Raw genomic sequence first — 22289 nt, 5'->3', positions numbered from 1 at the left:
TGTGACCCCATGGACAATGATCCTCCAGGCCTTCCTGTCCTCTACCACTCCCTGGAGTCCATTTAAGCTCGCACCGACTGCTTCAGTGACTCCATCCAGCCACCTCATTCTCTGTCGTCCCCTTCTTCTTTTGCCCTCGATCGCTCCCAGCATTAGGCTCTTCTCCAGGGAGTCTTTCCTTCTCATGAGGTGGCCAAAGTATTTGAGTTTCATCTTCAGGATCTGGCCTTCTAAGGAGCAGTCAGGGCTGATCTCCTCTAGGACTGACTGGTTTGTTCGCTTGGCAGTCCAAGGGACTCGCAAGAGTCTTCTCCAGCACCAGAGTTCAAAAGCCTCAATTCTTTGACACTCGGCCTTCCTTATGGTCCAACTTTCGCAGCCATACATTGCAACTGGGAATACCATAGCCTTGACTAAACGCACTTTTGTTGGCAGGGTGATGTCTCTGCTTTTTAGGATGCTGTCTAGATTTGCCATAGCTTTCCTCCCCAGGAGCAAGTGTCTTTTAATTTCTTTGCTGTAGTCCCCATCTGCAATGATCTTGGAGCACAGGAAAATAAAATCTGTCACTATCTCCATTTCTTCCCCATTATTTGCCAGGAATTGAGAGGGCCGGATGCCATGATCTTTGTTTTCTTGATGTTGAGTTTCAAGCCAACTTTTGCACTCTCCTCCTTCACCCTTTAAATCACTGCTCCCCCCCCAAAAAAAACAAGAATAACTAGTAAAATCTTTTACATCCAAATAACATTGCTAGAACTTTTTTTTTTGTCAATGTGAGTGAAGTTCTGTTAGGTACTTCAGAGCCTTTCTGCAGCAGTACACTAATGGTACAGAACTGGTATCTAATGACCCAGCTATTGGTACTTTCCCATCGTAACACTTCAACACAGGTGTTTTTATTAGCTGTGGCTCCTGCTGTTTTGAAGCTACCCAGTCAAACTCAACATCTTGAGCCAATAAATGCTGCTGTCATATTTGCAATATGTTTTGTTAGACAAAATGACAATTTCTAGAAATCATTGTGGATCAAACTGGGTCTTTGTATGAGATATATCACTTTCGATACCTATTTCAGTTGTATTAGGTTTTAATTCTTCTTTGGCTACAGCACATTCTAGGTCTTTTACGCCTGTTTTCATAGCCAGGAAACTAAGGGAGATATTTCCCCAAGCCATTTCTAGAAGGAAATTCCACATTTTTGGTATTACAGCAGTGACTTATTGGAGTTTTATTTCTGACCTAGCATATTTGCATTTTTGGGTGCATTTTCAGGTTCTCTTGGCAACTATGCAGAACTTGCAGACTTTCATCTGGGGTCCTTCCTTATCTTTGTATCATCAGGACCCAAACCAGAGATTCTAATATTCTAAGTAATGTTAAGATTAAAGAGAAGCAATAATTCTCATGCTTTCTTGAGACCTTCAACTTGAATTAACATCTTTTTTAAAAGCACAATTCCAGAGTTTGTAGAGGAGAAAAAAAGGAGATGAGAATTACTAAAAGGAACCAACTTATTGTGTGAAATCATGTTTGGTACTCTGAAGAAGAAGAGTTGGTTCTTATATGCCACTTTTCTCCACCCAAAGGAGGATCAAAGAGGCTTACAGTCACCATCTGTTTCCTCTCCCCACAACAGACACCCTGTGAGGTAGATGGGGCTGAAAGAGCCCTGATATTACTTCTCAGTCAGAACAGTACTACCAGGGCTGTGATGAGCCCAAGGTCACCCAGCTGGCTGCATGTGGGGGAGAGCAGAATTGAACCCGGCTTGCCAGATTAGAAGTCCGCACTCCTAACCACTACACCAAACTGGCTTTCTGCTGGTAGCAAAAATAAATAAATAAAGCCTTTATCAGTACAGCCACTTGTGTGTGTTTTTCTCTAGTGGTGACAGAAAGGAGATTAATGACATTTAAAGAAAGAATAGTTCAGAATGGAAATATCCAAACAGACCCCAATGATTTCTGAGCTTTGCTAAGTCATGAAATAATTCCTAGTAGTTATTGTTACCATATATCTGCAGCTGTGTGCTGGGTGTTTTCAGGAACACAGAAATTGTAAAACACATTTTTTCAAGCAAATGTATTGTGGTTTTTCTCTTCAGCTCTTTAACCGCACTCAGAACTCTATGGAATACTATTTACTTTAGTTACATCATTTCCATCTCACCCATGAGAATCCAAAATAGTTTATATAATTCCCCTCTCCTTTAGTTTATCCTTACAACAGCCCTGCAAGGTAAATTATGATGAAAATGTGACTGAGAGTGTTGCACTCCAAACTTAATTCCCAGGTGTATGCAGACTTGATTTTCATTGGCAAAGAAGCACACAGGGAAACAGGTCTTAAACCTTCCCCCTGTACTATATTCCTGATCTGAAATGTCCCCAGGATCCTCTAGTCCAGTGGTCTATCTTTTTATCACTGGGGAACGGTCAATGCTTGGCAATTTTACTGAGGCCCGGGGAGGGTGGTCTGTTGCTGAGGGACATCGCTGCCACCTGAGCCCCTGCTCTGCTTGCTTTCCCGCCAGTGCCCCTGACTTCCCGCCGCCTACTGGAGGGCGCTGCCAGCAGCAGCTGTGCAGTGCTACACCGAGGGGGAGCCCCAGCATTGGTGGCCGCCGGAGAGCACCAAAGGTGAGCCAGTGGCAGAGTGGCGGGGCAGCCCCCGAGGCAGCAGCCGGGGAGGAGGATGAGGAGCAGCCACAGCCCGGTACCGACTGATGTACGGACCGGTCCCTGGACCCAGGGGTTGGGGACAGCTGCTCTACTCTGCCTATTAGGGAAGGTTTATTTTTTAAAAGAGAGAGTGGCCAAAAACATTCTTTGGCACATTATTTTCCGTACTGCCATGTGCCAAGAAGGGCTGAGCTTTTCCCTCGTCCCACACTGTACAGCAGCTAGGATTCAGTTGAATGCTGCCCAGCACGGAGGGAGCAGCTTTTCAATCCCCCCCACCCCCGGTATGGGATTTATTACTTGACTGTGTGCCAAATCATGTTCAGACTGCAAAAGATCAGAGTATTGCTGCTCTCCTCCCCCACGCCCTCCTCTGCCTATCTATATAACGGGGATTATTGCTGCTTCTACATTTGCCAATCTCCAGGTGAGGGCTGGAGATCCCCCAGATTTGCAATGGATCTCCAGACAACAGAGATCAGTTCCCCAGGTGAAAATTGTTGCTCCATGCCCTAAACTCCAGGTATTTCCTAGTGAAACAACAACCCATCAGCCAAAAGAACAGAAGTGATGAAAAATAATAATAAATAATTCAAATAATTCAAAATTTGATTCAAATTCATAGATTTTCCTCAGCTTTGCAACTCGCAAATTGTGAACTGAATTATTAAGAGTCACTGAGGAAGGGATTCCTGAAAGCGGTCATTGTAGCGGAGCTCCTACTGACCTTGTGAGTTCTGAGGTTTCAATAAAGTGAAGTGCTGTACGCCAGTGGTCCCCAACCTTTTTATCACTGGGGACCACTCAACGCCGGGGACCACTCAACGCCTTTTACTGAGGCCCGGTGGGGGGGGGGGTAGTTTACTCCTCTACTCTCAACCACTGCCCTAGCGCTCTCTGGTCGCTATGGTAATGTTTAAACATCCCTTCAAAATAAGATACAGACATGCCACAACAATGAAGTGTGTTGTAAAGGGCTGGGGGGGGGATGAAGTAAAGGGCCGGGGGGGGGGGAGGGGAAGGCGTCCTTCGGGGCCCACCTCCAATTAGTCGAAGGACCACATGTGGTCCGCTGCCCACAGGTTGGGGATCACTACTGTACGCCATCGTCATCCACTTGTTTTTCGCCACGTATTTCTTAAGCTGGAATTCTCTTATTGCAGATATCCTGAAATAAATGCAAGCTCCATCGTGAGAACAAACAGTGCAATCCTATGCAACATTATTATCAACTGGCTTCGACCAAACTAGAGTATAAACTGCATGCTCTTGGCCTGTATGCAGTTGATTAAGCATCTCTTTATTGTATTATTTTTTTGATTTACAAAAAAAAACACCAAAAACTACCACAGCACTCACTCCTTTAGAAGGCAAGACTTCTGGGCAGGGAGTGAATAAAAGCTCCGCAGGTGAGAAGGTTCTCTCTGAGCTGTAGCGGGTAGGGAGTTTGAGGCCAGGAGCACCATCGAAGCCCGCAAAGGTTTATTCCGGGTAAGAGCTTTCCTGTGCACGCACAGGAAAGCTTATGGCCTGAATTAAGTTTTGTTGGTCTTCAAGGTCAGACTTTGCCCTGCTGCTTCAGACCAACCCGGCTGCCCACCTGGGTTGCCCTTAGTTGAATAAGCCCCTTCCCACGTTAGGCCTAAGAAGCAAACGGGGCGAGCAAACGGCTCGTGGGGACGGCGGGCGAGAGAAAGAGGAAGGGCGTCGGGGCGCCTGCGGTTTCCCGCGGGCCGCGGAGGGAGCGAGTGGCACAGGCGTGGCTGCCGCGCGCCCTTCCTGCCCGGCCCCGCAGAAGAGAGCGGGAAGTCTCGGCGGCTCCGATGCGGGGCCAGCCTCGGAGCTGAAGCTCGTCGCGGCAGCGCGGGCTGCACCATGAGCCGACGGCGCTCTCCTGCAGGTCTGCTTGCCCCGTCGCTGCTGCTCTTGCTGGCGCCCCCTTTGCTCTCCCACCCTCCCGAGGAAGCGAAGAAGCGGGGTAAGTACCAAGCCAGAGGCCGCCTCGCAGCCAGGCCGAGTCTGGCGTCGCGGGGCTAAATCCTGCAGGAACGCATCGCTTGGATGGTTGTCGCCTTGGGGGGAAAAACCAGTTGGGAACGCTGTCCTTGAGGGCCAGGTGCAGGGACGTGTGGATGCGTCCACGGTTGGACGTTGCCTGCTCTAGAGCTGCTTGGTGGTATTACTTTTTATTATAATTATTCTTTAATTTATATCCCGGGGGCTCGAGGCGGGTCACATAAAAACGTTTGCAAACGGATTTTCCTGGGTGGACAAGGCAGCCTAGCAAGTGGCATGATTGCTGTGGTGCGAGGTCAATGCCTATCCAGCATTCAGTCCTGGAAACCTTTTAAATGCCAGCATTTAGCCCTGAAGCGGGGGCGATACAATAATGTTGATCTAATATGATCATGGAGGAATTAGACCGTGCCTCTAGGCCCGTGCAGAGTGCAGGCACATAACCACTGTGTACACCAAGCCCACGGAATACATCTGGTATCAAGGTAGGGAAGGAAGAAGGAACTTGTGGTATGTTAAAGATGAACCCATGTAAAGAGCCACACAGCTGTGTTATTTTGGCTGCACCTCTGGAATGGGGGGGGGAGGAAACTGCCAGTTGTGAGCTTGCGGCCTAGCCTTATCTCATAGGGTTGTTGTGTGTGTGTGTGTGTGTGTGTGGGGGGGTTGAACCAGAGAACCTCCTTGGGAAAAAAGAGGTAGCTTCATGTCATTTTTTCCTTACAACAACCCTTTAAGTTAGGCTGGATTGACAGGGCATGACTGACCAGGGCCATCCAGTAAATTTAATGGCTAGTGTTTTCTTGAACCCTGGGTCTCCTCATTCCAAATCCACTTCAGTGAACTGACTCGGTTTTATTATTTCTAGAGCATAAGCACCTTATTGAAGATCAGATCCACAACAACTGCTCCCTGCAGCTTTACAAGTGACTAATATTCTCCAGTTTGAAAGCAACATTGTGTGTGGGGTGTTTGTTTACCTTTTTTAGTTAGGATGTTTTGCTCTGTTTTTAAACATTTTTTATTTTGTACTATATCATTCTGAGCAGCAAAATTTCTAACCCAAAATTGGTCTTGGGGTGGTGTAAAATGCAGTAAAATACAAATACAATAAACGTAGACAAATTCAGCTAAAACCTATTTCATTTACTCTTGCTATCCTGCTTCGTTCAGTGAGCCAGGCAAACAACTTGGAATAAATATCAGGAAGGCTATGTTGTATAGTCTTGGACGTGTGCCTTTTCAGATCTGTTGTACAATCATTTGGTAATATAGATTTCTGCTTTCCTTTTCCTGTTTTCTCTGTGCTAGTCTATCTATCTATTTCTCAATATAATTCAACAACTGTTTCCAAGGAGGACCCATCTCTGTGTGCAGGCATTTTCCTTGATACTGTTGTCTCCTGGAAGCGTCTCCATAAGTTAAGGCATTTGAGCTAAACAACACTATTTTAATGCCTGAAAGTTGTATATTAATAATAAGATCCAGGCCATTTGGCACAGAGAATCGGCATGCCAAAGGAGTATAATTTAGCCATGTTTCAAGAGAGGGACAAATTTTTAAATGTCTCAATCAGAGAGAAAAAATGCCTTGATATTGCAGCATCATACCTTTGTAATTCATCTTTTTGGCACATGCAGACCATTATCATACCATGAGAGCCAGCGTGTAGAAGAAGAAGAAGAGGAAGAGGAGTAGGAGATTGTTCTTATATGCTGCTTTTCTCTACCCAAAGGAGTCACAAAGCGGTCTCTCAGCTCCACCTGGCTCACAGGGTGTCTGTTGCTTATTTATTTATTACACTTTTATTATTTATATGATGCCCCTCTCCAGATGGTTCACAACAATAAATTAAAATTACAAAAATGAAAAGTTTATACATTAAAACCTATTCATATTCCTATCTCCAATGCCCCCATCAGGAAAAAATTTTTCACAGTCAGAGTAGTCCAGCAGTGGAATAGGCTGCCTAAGGAGGTGGTGAGCTCCCCCTCACTGGCAGTCTTCAAGTAAAGGTTGGATACACACTTTTCTTGGATGCTTTAGGGTGCTTTGGGCTGATCCTGCGTTGAGCAGGGGGTTGGACTAGATGGCCTGTATGGCCCCTTCCAACTCTATGATTCTATGATTCATAAACCTGGCGATTAAGATGGCCATAGTTGTGGCCAGACACAGAATGGAGGATGGTGGGGGTTTGGTTGGGGGCCTCGTTAGATGGTAATGACAGTCCTTACAATCTTACAAGCCCTCAGGAACTTTGAGACCTCCCAGAGGGCTAATACCTCAGACGGCAACTCATTCCACCAGACTGGAGCCAGGGCCAAAAAGGCCTTGGCTCTTTTTCGAGGCCAAGGGCAACTCTTTGCGGCCAGGGATTGTCAGCAGGTTGGAGTTAGCTGAACAGAGAGAGGTGGCGAGAGGAAGGGAAAGGTGTTTGTAAACTGATTTGAGACTCATTCTGGTAGTGAAAAGTGGGTATAAAAATACCAACTCTTCTTCTCCTCTTTATATCAGAAATTAATTTCCAGAGCGCTTCAGCCACCTCGTTGATCACCAAAGCCTGAGGTGGCCAGTGCCATGGAGCAGAGAGGAGGGGTGGCGGTGGCAGCAGTGCAGCAGCCGGCAACTGCACTTAGGTGCAGAGCTCTGTGCCTATGTGCGACCACCATGTGGCATGCCACCACTGCTGCCCCTCCTTTCCACACCGAGGTGCTGGTCTCCTACACGCCACCTCAGGCTTCGGCGACTGTGCCAAAGCGCTCAACCCTACTTCAGACCAACATGGCTTCCCCCCTGAATCTGTATTCGTGATTGTTTTTTTGACACTCTGCTGCATATTTAAAAAATTTATATGTCATTAATCCCCAAAGTCATTTTGTCTGAAAATACTGGCAAGTTATATGGTCATACCTGATTAATAAAATAAGTCAATAGCCGTAGCCTGTAGACAGTTTTAAAAGGGGATTAGATAGATTCATGTAAGATAGTTTTAGCAGTGGCTATTAGCCATGGTGACTAAAGGAAACTCCACATTCAGAGGCATTCGATCTCTGAATCTCAGTGCCTGGAGGCAACATCAGGGAAAGGCTTCAGCCTCTGTGTCCAGAGGTTCTGGTTGACCACTGTGTGAGATAGAAGGCTGGACTAGAGGGATCACTGGTCTGATTCAGCAGGGCTCTTCCATTCTTAAGTGAACTGGTATATACCTTCTTTTTCTTCTTCCTTCCCATCAGCCTACCAACTTTGATCTGCCCATCTTCAGCATCTTCTTCTTCCCTCCATGGCAGCATTTCCACAGAAAAGTTTGGCCTAATTATGCAGTGTTAGGTGCTAGATTTGGTTAAGTTGTGCAGTGCCAGCAAGTCTGGGCCCAGTTGTATGGTGGAGAACCTGCAAGAACTAGGGACACCTCACTTTCTATCCTCCCCAGGTTATTTTATCTTTCTCTTATCTTGGAAGCCCCCATATGCTCAGCTTTCCCAGTTTCCTCCTTGAAACATGCAATTGTGTGGTGGTGAGGCACTGAGTGTGCATACACATGAAAGCTTATATCCAGAATATAAATTCATTGGTCTTAAGAGCCAGCTTGGTGTAGTGGTTAAGAGCAATGGACACAAACTTTGTTCTGTTGCTTCAGACCAATTTTGTTAAATGCCTGTCAGTTTTGATAGAAAGGATGGGAATGAAAAGGCCCAATCATTTCTTCAGGTCCAGCCCCTGCCCTTCCCCTCTGCAATGTGGTCCCCAAATGCTGGACTTTAGTTTTCGCCATAGGAATCAACACCGGAACTGTGCTTGTTCAAGAACACCATTAGAATATAGTGGTTACCAAAATTCAAAGCAAACAAGTGCAGCAGTAATGTTTATTTTTCTGTGAGAAAACTTGGGCTTGTGGTAAAATGGGGAGGAATTTGATAAGTTATCTAGAACATCCATATCTCATTTTTTACTGTCACAGTGAAAAGCATCGGTTATCGGTTAATGACAGAGAGATAAAAAACAAACGGTTTTGTCTCTTTTGACAGTAGACCACAGAACAGACCTAATTCTTTACCAGTGAAACGAGCATATAACCTCTGTAAGTTTCTTCTGCACAAATTGTTCAGAAATGAATGGGTCAGGTTCTCTTTTTGTATAGATACTATTTATTATGGCTCCTGAAGGTAGAAAGTTTCATATTCCGGAAAGTTTCTCTAAGCCTTTTGTTGTGCAAGTGTTCCATTTACAGGAAGCATTTTGTGTGTGTGTGTGTGTGTGTTTTAAGCATAGAGGAGCATTAAAAATTACATAGAACTGGAAAAGGTAAGGCAGGCTTCAGGACAAATATTACTTTTTATCCATAGTTAAAATGTTCCATCTTTTTAAGCAGTTTTCATTTTCAGCTCCTAGCCTGAAAGTTCCCCGGTGGATATTATTTTAGGCTGTTTAATGCAGTGTTTCTGGCTTATTTTTAATTGCTTGATTTAATGTTAATCATTTTTTATGTTTTTGTGATTTGATTGTTTTAAATTCGTCAGTCATCTTGCGTACATATCTGAAGAGGGAGCATATACAGTTTCTAGATAAATGAATACAAACAAAATATATCAGTTGTTTTATTCAACAAATACTGGGTCTTGTAAATAGTCTAAACAAAAGAAATATACTAGTTCACCTGTTCACGTGGACCTATTTGTCACAAAGCTACAGCCTGGAAAAAGAAAAAAATCCCAATTCTATACATTTTATAAAGAAAACCGAACTTCCCTAACTGCTTTGTGTTAGAGACTGTTCTCGTTTGTTATAAACAAGTAGACCTGTATAAGTTTGGCTTTCCAGTGATATTTCCAGAGTAATGAACTGGTTTATTTTGCTGACCAGGTCCCCCCCCCCCCTCTGGATTTTTTAAAATGATGAGCCAAAGTTCCCGCCCATATATTAGGTAGTACATTTGTTCTTGAAATCAGGTTTTGGAATTAAAAGACCTACCTTAAGTAAGTCCAGCCAGAAGTTAATACAGGCTTTCTCAACCAGGGTTTCATGAAACCCTGGGGTTTCTTGATGACCCTGGAATGGTTTCCTGAATGGGTGGGAATTAATTAGTTTGTATATATTTTTTAAATTTGTAAAACTTTTATTGGGTGATATGGCCATATAGTCATGTCAGCCTGCCCCCCCCCCTCCCAAAGTGGTCAATGATGGGCCTGGAGGAGGTGGGAAGGGGAGGGGCCCCGGGTGGGCGTGTACACGGCTAAACTTCCCAACCATATTCTGCACGATCACACCACTTCTGGGGATTCTTGAATCCTGAAGAATGCTTCAGGGGGTTCTCAATGGTAAAAATGTTGAGAAAGGCTGAGTTGGTACTTTATGTACTGTTAATATTAATGGGGGAAAGTATGTGTTTTAACAGTGTCATCCTAACCACAGGTACATTCTACTAAAACTTCAGTGGTGTTTTTTAAGGGGATAGCTCTGTTCAGGTTTGCATTATTAGTGACCTATTAAGATTAACGTGCTTCAGGTACGCTTAATGTTGGCAGGATTGTATCGATCAAAATCAGCATGCTTGCTATTCAGTGCTAGTTAATTTCTGAATGTTAATGTGTAGTATGTTATACTGTATTTGCACTGTATTAAACTGTATTTTTACAGGTGATGATCTCCTTCCCAGTGTGTGTGAGTCTTGCCATGCTGATGCAACATGTCAGCAACAAGATGGCAAAGCTGCCTGTATCTGCAATTATGGATTTGTGGGTAATGGAAGGAACCAGTGTCAAGGTCAGTGAAAATGTCCAGGACAGCATGTAGTTTCTGACAGTTGTCAAAGCTATACTGACTAAAATAACGCTGCCTTCCTGTTCCCAAGTGATATTGGGTGTTTATTATAGCAGCTCACAGGCCTGATGCAAGTGTCATGTTCCCCAGTATCTTAGTTACTGTTAAGAAATCAGGAGTGAGCCACAGGCGTGAACGCTTGCTCAATTCCGTTCTCATTGCCAGATACGCCATTGCTTGTGGAGACATGTTTACTGATAAAGGGGGGAGGATGGTGGAAGAGTAGATGGAACAACCTTGATGGGGGCGATGAGTGACCTTCAAGGGGTAGCAAAAGGGTGTGTGTGGGGGGGGGAGAAATCCACGGGACTCTGTATGCTTTTCAATTACCTTCAGCTTGGAAGTAAACCAAGGAAAAAATTGGCACAAAAGCACTCTCAGAAAATCCAGGGTAACAGCGTCCAGAAAGAAAACTGAGTGCTTGAGGGAGGAAAATCCATGCAGATCAACAACGAAATCCTGACGGACATATAATGTGAAAGGGAAAAGTACCTGTGCATAATAGGTCTTTGTTGAGCAGACATCACAGTTGTCTATCCTAATATGCAGCTCCTTGTTCTATTCTCTTCTAATCCTCATTTCCTGTCTGAAGGGGACAGAGCTTTTTCAAATAACTTTTCTTAAAATGGCCAGAACATTTATCCCCAAAGGATACTTGTTAATAAGGCAGATTATGTTTTGGGACAAAACCTGCTCCACCACTCATGGCATAAGTTGGCTGGTCTTCAAAGACAAACATGTTACAGGCTCTCAGTGTACCTTTGTGAACTAAATAAATGATCGTGGCAATGAACGCACACCATCAGCTTACCTTAATTTATGCTTGCTTTTTGCAATCTTTCCTTGTGAGCAAGTGCTGGGGTGGGGGTGGAAATCTGTTTTGTCAAACATGCATAAAGAGCCTACATAAAAGCCAAACATAAATCTCTGTCCCCTCCAGCTGTTGTAAGTCCCTTAGACAGCTCCTACGGCTGCCCCTTCTTTTTTTTAAACTAAATTTGGTGGTGATATACAGGCAGTGGGAGCAGCGAGATCTCTTGTCTATTCTTCCCTTTCTTTAGTGTTAGAGCAGCCATATCTTATAACAGGCACCAGTTTGGAACCAGAACTGCATTTCCATAGGCCCCAGAGATTTCCACCCCAGCAGCATAATTTCCCCCCTTATCCCAGATCCTGGACATTTCTGATTGACATTTAATTGACATTTAACTAATGAATCCAGATGCTGCAACCCTAGTCAGGATTATCTTAATAATTGTAAGTCATGGTACCTGTTCATTTTTGTACCGCTCAAATTTAACCTAAGTGGTATGTTTTGAATGTGTTACCAGATAAAGATGAATGCCAGATCGGGACTAATGAGATTTGTGGAGAGCATGCCTCCTGCCATAATACACATGGAAGTTTTTATTGCATTTGCCTTGAAGGCTACAAAGCTTCCAATAACAACAGTACATTTATCCCTAATGATGGCACACATTGTATAGGTAAGCAAAATACGTTTCTACAGTTTCCTTTGTCATTTCTGTTCCTTTTGTAAAAGGAAATTTAGAGTGTGCACCTGGTTTGTTTTCCAGCTGTTCTTTCTTTGTTTTGGTTTGCATTAGTGATCACTGAGTTCAAAATACCCAGGCCCTTTAGGCCTGTTGATGCACATATATCTGACATTTTCACAGCACGATAGAAAGATCAAAGCAGTAGTGTGTGTGTAGTGCTATCAAGTCACAGCTGATCTAAGCCAACCCCACAGAGTTTTCAAGGCAAGAAACTGAGTTGGTTTGCCATTGCTTTCCTCTGCATACTGATCCTGGGATTCTTTGGTCTGAACAGTCTGACCCTGCTTAACTTCTGAGATCTGATGAGGTTGGGATAGCCTGGATCGTTCAGTTCAGCGTGCTTCCATTTATTTCACCAAGAAGAACAATTAAAATAATTTCAGAGTATGTGGGCTAGAGGCCCAACATAAAAATAGGGTTTGTGGTGCATTCCTCAACTGCAGGGTGAGCCCAATTTCACCATACAGTGCACCCAAAAAACTGGAATGCTGCTTCAGCTGTCAGTCTTGCCTCTCTTCACAGGCTTGATATGGGCTGGGCATATTTAAAGAAAAAACAGAAGTGCTTTATTAAAAAAAATGTTGTTCATGATTGTAAAGTATTAAAAAGTTCAACATGTATGGGTTGTGGTCGGTCCTTTGGTGGCATCACAGGTAGCCAAAGAGTCATTGTTGAACATGGTGAACTTCCAGTGCTCAATAAAATCAGAGTCCAGTAGCACCTTTAAAACCAACAAAGATTTATTCAAGGTGTGAGCTTTCGAGGTCTGACGAAGGATGCTTGCACTCGAAAGTTCACGCCTTGAATATATCTTTGTTGTTCTTAAAGATGCCACTGGACTCTGATTTGATTGTGCTACTTCAGACCAACATGACTACTCATTTGAATCTTCCAGTGCTCAATTATACAATTTTACCTCAGCAGTCAGTCCTGGAGAGCAGCAGTTTGGACGGAACTCAGGAAGGGCACTTTCATATTTGTTTGTCACTATGTATATGTGTCTCCCTTGCCTGGTGGAAGTAACGTGTTTTGTCCTCTATTATGTGCCTGCTTAATGTATAGTGATGATTCCCACACAAAATACACAGGTCTCTTCATCCTATTTATGTGAGACAGTTACTTACCCTACACTGGACAGAGTCTGTGACGGAGGCTGACTATGACCTTTCCAATCCAAGTCTGACAATTTCATTGTGTGATGCCCTTCCACAACACTGGCTGCCCTTTGCTTTCAAATTCAGCACAAATGGCTCTGTCCTTAACTTGAATGCTTTCCATGAATTTGTGAAGAATAAGCTGTTTTTCTCTGCCTTAAGGATTCTCAAAGGAGCTTACAATCACTTTCCCTTCTTCTCCTCACAACAGGCACCTTGTGAGGTAGATGGAGCTAAGAGATTTGAGAGAACTGTGTCTGGTCCAAGGCCAGCCTGCAGGCTCCATGTGGTGGAATGGGGAATCAAACCTGGTTCTCCAGGTTAGAGCCTGCTGCTCTTTATCACTACACCATGCTGAATTTGTGTTGCCCCATCTGTCTATCCTTATCTCCTGCATGTGATTCCCCCCCTTTCTCATTGCCATCACCAGTTATCTAAACATTTCCTGCTCCCTTTCACTTTTGCCATCTCTTTTTCCTGGTGCCATCTTGTTCTTTTAAAATCCCATCTCTTCTATGGAGTCTTTGGCTTCTCTCCTTAGCACTCACTTCCCAGTAGAATGATTCAGATGTGTATCTGTGTTGGTCTGAAGCAGCAGAACAAAATTTGAGTCCAGTGGCACCTTTAAAACTAACAATGTTTTATTCAAGGTATAAGTTTTCATGTATCTGAAGAAGTGTGCATACACGCAAAGACTTTCAATAAATCTTGGTTGGTCTTAAAGATGCCAGTGGACTTTGTTTCCCATAGAAATTGATATGTGTCTGACAAAGAGAGCTTTGACACTCAAAGGCTTATACCCTGAAACTCTTATTGGTAGCACATTAAAGACCAGACTCAAACCTAACAGTAGAAGTTAAGTAGCTGTAACTGCATTTATTCTCTGACCTCTTATTCTGACCTCTCTCGCCCCTCCACTGAGGTCCATCTCACTGTCAGAAAGTAGATTGTAAACTTCTTGGGACAGTAACCTTCCTATTTGGGGTATGTCACTCTGAGTACATCGCTGTAGCAAGTAATAGTAGCCGTTGTAACAAAATAATTGTCACAGTTGTATTGGGCATTGCAGACCATGATGAATGTGAAGCCTTGGACACCTGTGGCCTTGGAGGACGGTGTGTGAACACTGTGGGAAGCTATAAGTGCAATTGTACTGAAGGATACAGGACAAAAAATGGAGCTGAAACATTCCATCCACCTACAGATAGAATCTCATGCGAAGGTGAGAGACTGTAGCCTCATATAACTAGCTCTCTTGCCTTTTTACTAATGGAGCTATCAGAAGAATGATACAGGACTCTTTTCCCCATTTCCAAGTAACAAACTTACTATAGGCTTTCAGTATTCTGGCTAACATATGTAGCAGAGAGACTGGAATGAATTTATTTCTGATACTGCCATTTAAAACAAATGATCTCAGAATAGGCCTCAAGCCCTGGAGTGCTGTTTCTGGTCAAAGTAAAATAACACTGGGCAAGATTAATTATGAGATAGTGGTACATGACGACCTGTAGAACAGGTGCTCTGCCTTGGAGAGAAAAGCCACAGTTCATTTGCACTGCAGATGCTTAGTAGGCACAATTTCAGTAACTGAGCAGTTCTCACCCAGCCCTTGAGTGAAGTCCTTGATGAAGGCTCCAAGGAAATCAGTACCTCTCTAAAGAGAGCCCTTCTGTCATTCCTAACATCTTGCTGCTTATAGGCCCATTATGCACGGAGTGGAAAGTCTACATTCGGGGGGGAATGGCGGCGGCTAAAATCACCAATTATGCACGCCGTGTGCGTCAACTAGGCGCAGAGTCAACGTATGCAGCTGAAAAAGCCGTGTTAGCGAGATGCGGCAGAAAGTGGAGCTTCCCGGGACCAGGGCGCAACCAGAAGCAGCTCCAGAGTACCCGCGTGCATAATTGGATACTCTGGGTTTTACCACCATTGCGTTCCATCCCGTGCATAATCAGTTTGCTTCGCTTCTTCCTCCTCCTCGTTCTCCATGCCACTGATTCAGCAGCCGTGCATAATAGGCCATAATGGCAAGCTGTTGCATTTAATTGTAAGTCCACTGTGAAGGGACTATGAAGAAATGTATTTCCCCTATGCTTTGAAACAAGCATTTTGACAGTTTTGTTTTTCTGGACAAAAGAAGAGGGGGGCTGGGTGGTGGCTGTCCAGGCGCACATCAGGTCAGCTTTAATTATTTATCTCATCATCCACTCTCCAAAGCTCAAGGTGGGTTACAGAAAAAGTCATGCCGCATTATAAAACTCCTCCCCTAAAACAACACCTCAATAAAATATCAAATTAGCAAATTCTCCCCCCACACACACAGTCAATGACCAGGGGGTCCTCTCAATGGTAAAACATGGCCTGAGGGGGCTCCAGTAATCTTAAGAGCCCAGCCTCAACCAAAGACCAGGTGGAAGATCGCTGTCTTACAGGCTCTGCAGAATGCTGATAGCTGCGTCAGGGCCCTCAGCTCTCCTGGAAGCTCATTCCACCAGGTTAGGGCCAGGGCTGAAGAATCCCTGGCCTGGGTCAAGGCTGGGCCTGCAGCCCTGCAGGAGGCATAAGGTCGCAAGCGGTCCCTCAGATAGGCCATGGATGGCCTTAAAGTTTAAACCCAAAACCTTGAACCTGATCTGGGTCACAACTGGTGACCAAGGGCTGGATGTGGGCCCTCCAAAGTGTACCAGTGAGGACCCTAGCAGCTGCAGTCTGCACCAGCTGGAATTTCTGGGTCAAGGACAACGGTAGGCCCGCATAGAGCAAGTTACAGAAATCCAGTCTTGAGATGACTTGGATCACTGTCACCAAACAATCCGAGGGCAAGTAGGGCACTAGTAGCCATGCTTGGTGCAGGTTAAAGAATGCTGGGTGTGCTACTTCTGTGACCTGGGCCTCCATCGACAGAGAGACATCCAAAATCACCCCCAAGTTCCTGGCCATGGGCAAGATGTCAAGCCATGCCCCAGCAAAGATGGTGAGGCGAGCTTTCTGTCCCGCCCCTATCCTGCTCAGAAATGCAAATGGACAGCTAAAGGCAATGGGATTGCATTTTTACCTTTTTTGGAATCTCTTGCTCAGTCTGGTGCTGTCCTAAAAGTATGCTGGTAAACATGTTCTTTTAAATAAAGGTTTTATAATGTTGGATGCTAGTAGTGGTTCTCTGTACCACATAGACCTCTACTATTTCAGAAATGTGTTTCAAGTTTAATAATGTGTTTCAAGCTTAATAAACTTCACAACAGCTCTGTAGGTGATTTGGAAGACCACAGCTTGAGAAACTGGAGAGCCATTGCTAGTCTGAGTAGATAATACTGACCTTGATGAACCAAGAGTCTGATTGAAGATAAGGCAGATCCATATATTCAAGATAGTCCACTTATACATTTATCTTCATACAATAGACAGAGCACTCCTAAGAGCATAATGATGAGCGTTATAACGATGAAGACTGTATTTGTATTTATTAGTTAATTGATTTTTGTTATAGTCAGCCTTTCTCACTGAGACTCAAGGTAGATTTTACAGTTTGAGCTCATGCAGTCTGGTAGGATAGGCTAATCAATAGGCAGTGTAATAGGAAGCACAGAAACTGAAACCAAGTCAAAATCTGCAACGTAGCTAAAACCAAGCATATATACTAACATTGCATATTAAATGATGTACAAATTAGACAATAGGATACCTACAGGACCAGATAGCACATAGTATAGACAGTAGTATAGTCCAGTTTCTTTCCCTTTATTGAAGCATTTGTTCTAAATCAATCCTGTTACAATAAAGTCCAATTGCCTCTGTAAACCTGGCTCTTTGTAGTTAACTGTTGCCTGTTCCTAGCTTACAGGATGTTTAAAGATGGTATTTTAAACACTTGCACTGGGGTTATATGAGGAATTCCTTCCCTTGAGAGGGAACTAAGCTGATTGGTAAAGCCTGGCAGTGTGCTGTTATTTGATATTCATTCATCCATCCATGCTTACCACATTGTTGAAAATGCCTTTAACTTTTTAAGTTTACATTGAAATAAGATCAGTATTGAGTGATTTTACTTATTATGTAAGCAGAATTCTGTTTTTTCCTTGATTGATAGTAAAAACATATGTTTGGTTTCTGTAAAGCAAAATATTGCCCGCAGGGCTTTGTTACGAACTTTTAATGACAGAGGGAGAGCTTGAAAGCTATTGTTCCTGGTCAGACTCAGAAAAATGTAGCCAACTCTACTCCTACAACATGGTTCATTGCTCTTTGCTTTTTCATCCTTGTTTTTTTGCGGGGGAGGGGGGGTACTTTGGTTTAACACATGGTTGTCAAATAAATGTCCATGACATTAAAATAACTGAAAGCTGTTTACAGATTTCTATCACTGCCACCCAATGCAATAATATGACTGTTGCTACAAAAAATATAACTGTAAGCTGTGTTTTCAAGGAAATTTCAAACCCATGAAACTATCAGTGTTCCTCCAAACATTGGAGATGGTATCACTCTTGTTTTCCATATATGCTTTTGAACACGATACAGATTTAGCAAAATGTGAATGTAACAGAAGCAGATGAAGCATTGAGGTACAAGCAGCTGAGTTTGGCTGCAGTATACTGCAATATATGCTGTTAATCAAACCTGGGATTTATGCATAAGTGGCCTGGATCCTTTTTCTAAAAGAAAATGGGATTCCCTTTACAATGTCTTTTTCCACCTTTCCCTTTTGCTGCAGTTGTGGATTGTGGGCATCCACCTCCTTTTCATAATGCATATTGGACCCTTGTCAATGAAACAACCTATGGAAGCAAAGTCAAATATACTTGTCTACCAGGGTATGGCGTTGAAAGTGGAAATTGGATTTCAGTTTGTAATTCCACAGGCCACTGGGAAGGAGCCAGTCTGGTGTGCAAAGGTAAAGAAAATATAGATGCTGTGTGTTAATTCTCCTAGAATATGCAGGGGGCTTAATTATCTGTTCGACCAAAAGTAGACATGGGACAAAAGACACATTAACATATAATATCAGAAGGTGAAACCTCTCTCATATCTCTAAAAAGTAGACCGTTTTCAATCTCTAATTCCCAGTTTATTTGAACAGTCACCCCCCCCCCCTCCAATCCAGGAGGCATGTGAAACAGCCTTGTACATAGCCTGTTTCATTATAATTGCTATTTATTTGTATTAATGTATTACATTTTATCCTGCTTCCTTCAAGAAGTTCAGAGGGGCCTATACAGTCATAACAGCCATGGACTCCTTAAAGAAAGGTTGGGTATCTTGAAGTGACTGCTATGTCCAAGGAAGGAGTGTCTTTTTTGTTCTCAAAGGACCAACTTTTCTTTGTCCATGAATTATATCACCCTCTCAATAAGGGACATTTGGCCACATGGAACTCCATGTGCTGCAAGTCGTGTCCAAAGTAGAACACTGAACAAGTTAAAGAAGAGCTCTGGAATCCGGAGTAGTTTTGCCTCTAGTTCATTGATTCCAGGAACAGACATTATTAGCACAATGCACAGTCTCTCATGTAGTTCATGGCTTGTTCGTCTATGCCACTAATTCCTGCTATTTGTGTCACCATGCCTCTGTCTGGTCATCCATGGTAAAACATTAAAGGTCAGTTCCTACATTTTCCATTTATTTTATGAGTAACTATTGTAATGGAAGAAGTCATACATGCATAAATCGTGTTTATATTGCTTTGCTTCCTACCGATCTGTTCAGCCTTGAATTCAAGAGGTTCTTGTCAATGGGAGAGTATTTTACACTGAAGAAAGGCTAATTGGGTTGGACAAATGTTATTGTGGAAATAAATCCTGTTTAGATTATCTCAAATTCTATTTGGTGGCTCTGAACAAACTTTAATTTCAACATTTGAGAGACAGCTGCTGCCTTAAAATATAGGAACTGAATATTTGAAGGAACTTGATAATAACTTTGAAGGAACTTATTAAACCTGGTGATATAGCTTTGCTCATTCGCATTGGTGCCTTCCTCTTCCCCTAGAAATAGATTGTGGAAAACCATTGCAGTTTCCAAATGCAGACGTTGTCTGGGATAACACCACAGCTTTGGGCAGCACAGTATACTACAAATGCAAGAAAGGATTTCAGCCTGTTGGAGAACATAATTTTTCACAATGTACAATATCTAAGAAGTGGGAAAACATTTATTTTGAATGCAAAGGTAAACATATTATTAAAATTCTCCATTGAAATATTATTTATGAATGAACATGGCCAAGGTATGATGTTTCTTTGCTTAAGAGAAAAAAAACCCTGCAATGAATCCAAAATCATTATTTCATCAGGCAAAAAAATATCATTTTTTCTGTTCTTATTTAAAATCATATTTTTAAAAACCCTTAATATCACATTTGATCCCTCCCTTTGTCCATGGAGCCTCAGAGTGTATATGGCTCTGTACTCCTCCATTTTATTTTCATAATTTTTGAGGTAAATTAGGCTGACAGATAATAAATCAGCCATAGTTTCAGGACCTATGGGGATCTGAACCAAGGTCTTCCTAGTCTTAGTCTGATTGTAAGTAAGTGGTCAGAAGGGACTGTTGGTGCTTGGCCCTTGTGCTCCTTTCTTGCATGCTCAGGTATTGCCACTTTGAGATTGGGAAGCGTCTGGTGGCAATATAACTGTAGTAAACCCTCTCTCCAATCCTGGAGATTCCCAGGCACAAGACCCTAGTTTGGGGAAGGGGCTAATTCTTGTTAACACGTTCAATTGCATTTACATGCCATAGGTAACCAGAATTAGTTTCTAACCAGGATTCTCCATGCAAGAAGGGAAGAGGGAAGTACAGCAAGCCAAGCTTGTCCATGCAGCCCAGTTAAATTTTGTCTTGAAGTGTATTTGGGAGTCTGAGTAGTTCAGTTTGTTAAATGAAATCCCTGGAAGAAGTTTGGTGGCTCATCCATTCTAAGGACTAGTTCTCAGTTTCATTTTACATTTAGATATGGAAACCGAGCATACAGTTATAGTGGGCTTTTGTTAAACAATATCGATTTCAGTACATTCCTTTAAATACCCTTGATCCAGTTTTTATTGATGACTCAGACACACAAATGCAGGAGGCTGCCTTAGACTGAGTCAGATCACTAATCCATCAAGGTCATTCTTGCCTACTCTGACCTCTACTCAGTTAGAGGTTATTCACCTCACTTATTATACAGTCCTTTTTAACTGGAGATACTGAGGACTGAACTTGGGACATTCTGCATGCAAAGCAGATGCCCTACCACTGAACCACAGTCCTGTATGTTCACATGCATGGCCTTCACATTTGTTATTTGTTTTTGGGTAAGTCCTTGGATTTTAAAGGACTGTTCTGAAAAGTACATGCACCTGCCATTGCATTTGACAAGAACCTGTTCTGTGAACTTTAAATTCCATCGGGCAAATTAAAAATGTAATCTGAGAATTCTTTCTCAGGGATGTTGTTTAACCTTCCAAATACAGAATCTCTAGGACTACTGAAGATCACTGGAACACTATTTTTGCCTTTTGTGACATTGGCCGTCAGAATGATTGGGCGCCTTTCCCAGTGTATCCAAATCCGATGTCCTTTTCTCTCATGCATACACCCACAGAAGTTTGAGAGAAGCACTGCCACATGATGTGTTTCTGTGCTGTGTATATAAATAATGCAACCATTTGGGTGTGACCCCTCACTTTGGTCTTTCTGAGGATGCCCACTGGGACAGTCATCCTTGTTAACCATAGTTAAAGAATTCACAGGCACATGGCAGCTGCTTGAGAGAGTGCCTCATGGCATGAGAATCAGTGTGGTTTAGCAGATAAAGTGTCAGAGTAGGGTCTGGGAGATGTCCTTCCAAATCCTCAATCTACCATGGAAGCTGGCTGAGCGACCATGAGCTTAATTTACATGGCAGGGTTATCCAGATGAAATGGAGGAGAGGAGAAAAATGGGTCCCTGTTGGAGAACAGAGAGGTATGAACAAAATGAAATGAATGTACCAGAGATATCTCTGTGGCTTCATATGTAAATGTAAAGTAGGTCATGTGTCTGCTTTATCATCAAGTATCATCAAGAAAGTGGTTATGATCCAGATGAAAGTACTGTAGGCTTCCTCAAGGGATTTGTCCTCTGTAATTACATTAATTTACTTTCTGTGAACTATAATAGCTTCTGATGTGGTTTTCCTCTTGTGAAATCTCTCTCTCTCTCCCTCCATTTTAGCTGTGGAGAGCTGGCCTTATGGAGCATTAAAAGAGCCAAGAGTGGTTGAAATGACAAAATGGCCACCCACTTTCTCCAAGGGTGAGTGCATTTTTCTTTTCCTAGCAAGTTTTTAAGAAGATAGATATTGAGACGTCATGTGCAGTTGTACTTTTTATTAGGCTCATTTTCATATGGCTGTAAATTAGTGAAAGAATTGTATAGTTGTACAGTTGATTAATCATCTTTTTAATCAAGTTGATTATTAATACATCGTGGAGATCTCACATCCGGCGTATACTCCAACAACTCAACTGGCTCCCAATTGAATTCCAGATCAGGCTTAAGGTTTTGGTTCTTACCTTCAAGGCCATATGCGGTCTGGTCCCAATGTACCTAAGAGACTATCTCTCCGCCTATATCCCCAAAAGAGCATTATGATCTGCCATTGCCAACTGGCTGGTGATCCCTAGCCCCAAAGAAGCACGTCGGTCCTCAACGAGGGCCAGAGGTTTTTCTGTCCTGGCTCCCACCTGGTAGAACAAGCACCCTGAAGAGATCAAGGCCTTTCTGAACTCCCAAAATTCCGCAGGGCCTGCAAAAGGGAGCTCCTCCACCAGGCATTTGCCTGACACCAACAACAGGTCCCCCCTCAGACATCCTCTCCATGGCCTGAACTAGTCTGTCCTCTCTTAGGGCCTTAGCTAAGTTCTGTTCCTGTTATATTGTTTAAGATCACTGTAATTGTGTTACTTAGATTACTGTTGTTGTTGTATTTGTTTATGTTATACATTCCATGTATCCCCCCATGTTGTATGTAAAACGCGCTGAGCCATATGGAAGGGCAGTATAGAAATCAAATAAATAAATAATTAAATAATTAAAAT

The 22289-nt window shown here is 43.1% G+C and overlaps 1 protein-coding gene across 3 annotated transcripts in view; it reads left to right on the top strand.

The window, feature by feature from the left end:
* Positions 1–4310: 4310 nt before the first annotated feature.
* Positions 4311–22289, top strand: part of SUSD1 (sushi domain containing 1) — a 59206-nt gene continuing 41227 nt past the window's right edge. Inside the window, exons 1-7 of one of the 3 annotated variants that reach the window (XM_077345305.1) lie at positions 4311–4662; positions 10335–10460; positions 11849–12004; positions 14297–14449; positions 17942–18121; positions 19216–19395; positions 21424–21504. In XM_077345305.1, coding sequence (XP_077201420.1) covers positions 4560–4662; positions 10335–10460; positions 11849–12004; positions 14297–14449; positions 17942–18121; positions 19216–19395; positions 21424–21504 — 979 coding nt within the window. In that variant the 5' untranslated portion in view covers positions 4311–4559. The remainder of the gene's footprint in view (positions 4663–10334; positions 10461–11848; positions 12005–14296; positions 14450–17941; positions 18122–19215; positions 19396–21423; positions 21505–22289) is intronic. The other 2 variants (XM_077345304.1, XM_077345303.1) reach the window with 2 other exon arrangements.

This window comes from Paroedura picta, chromosome 7, assembly GCF_049243985.1.
Source record: "Paroedura picta isolate Pp20150507F chromosome 7, Ppicta_v3.0, whole genome shotgun sequence".
Taxonomy (NCBI): Eukaryota; Metazoa; Chordata; class Lepidosauria; order Squamata; family Gekkonidae; genus Paroedura; species Paroedura picta.
This window is presented reverse-complemented; position numbering and strand designations above follow the sequence as displayed.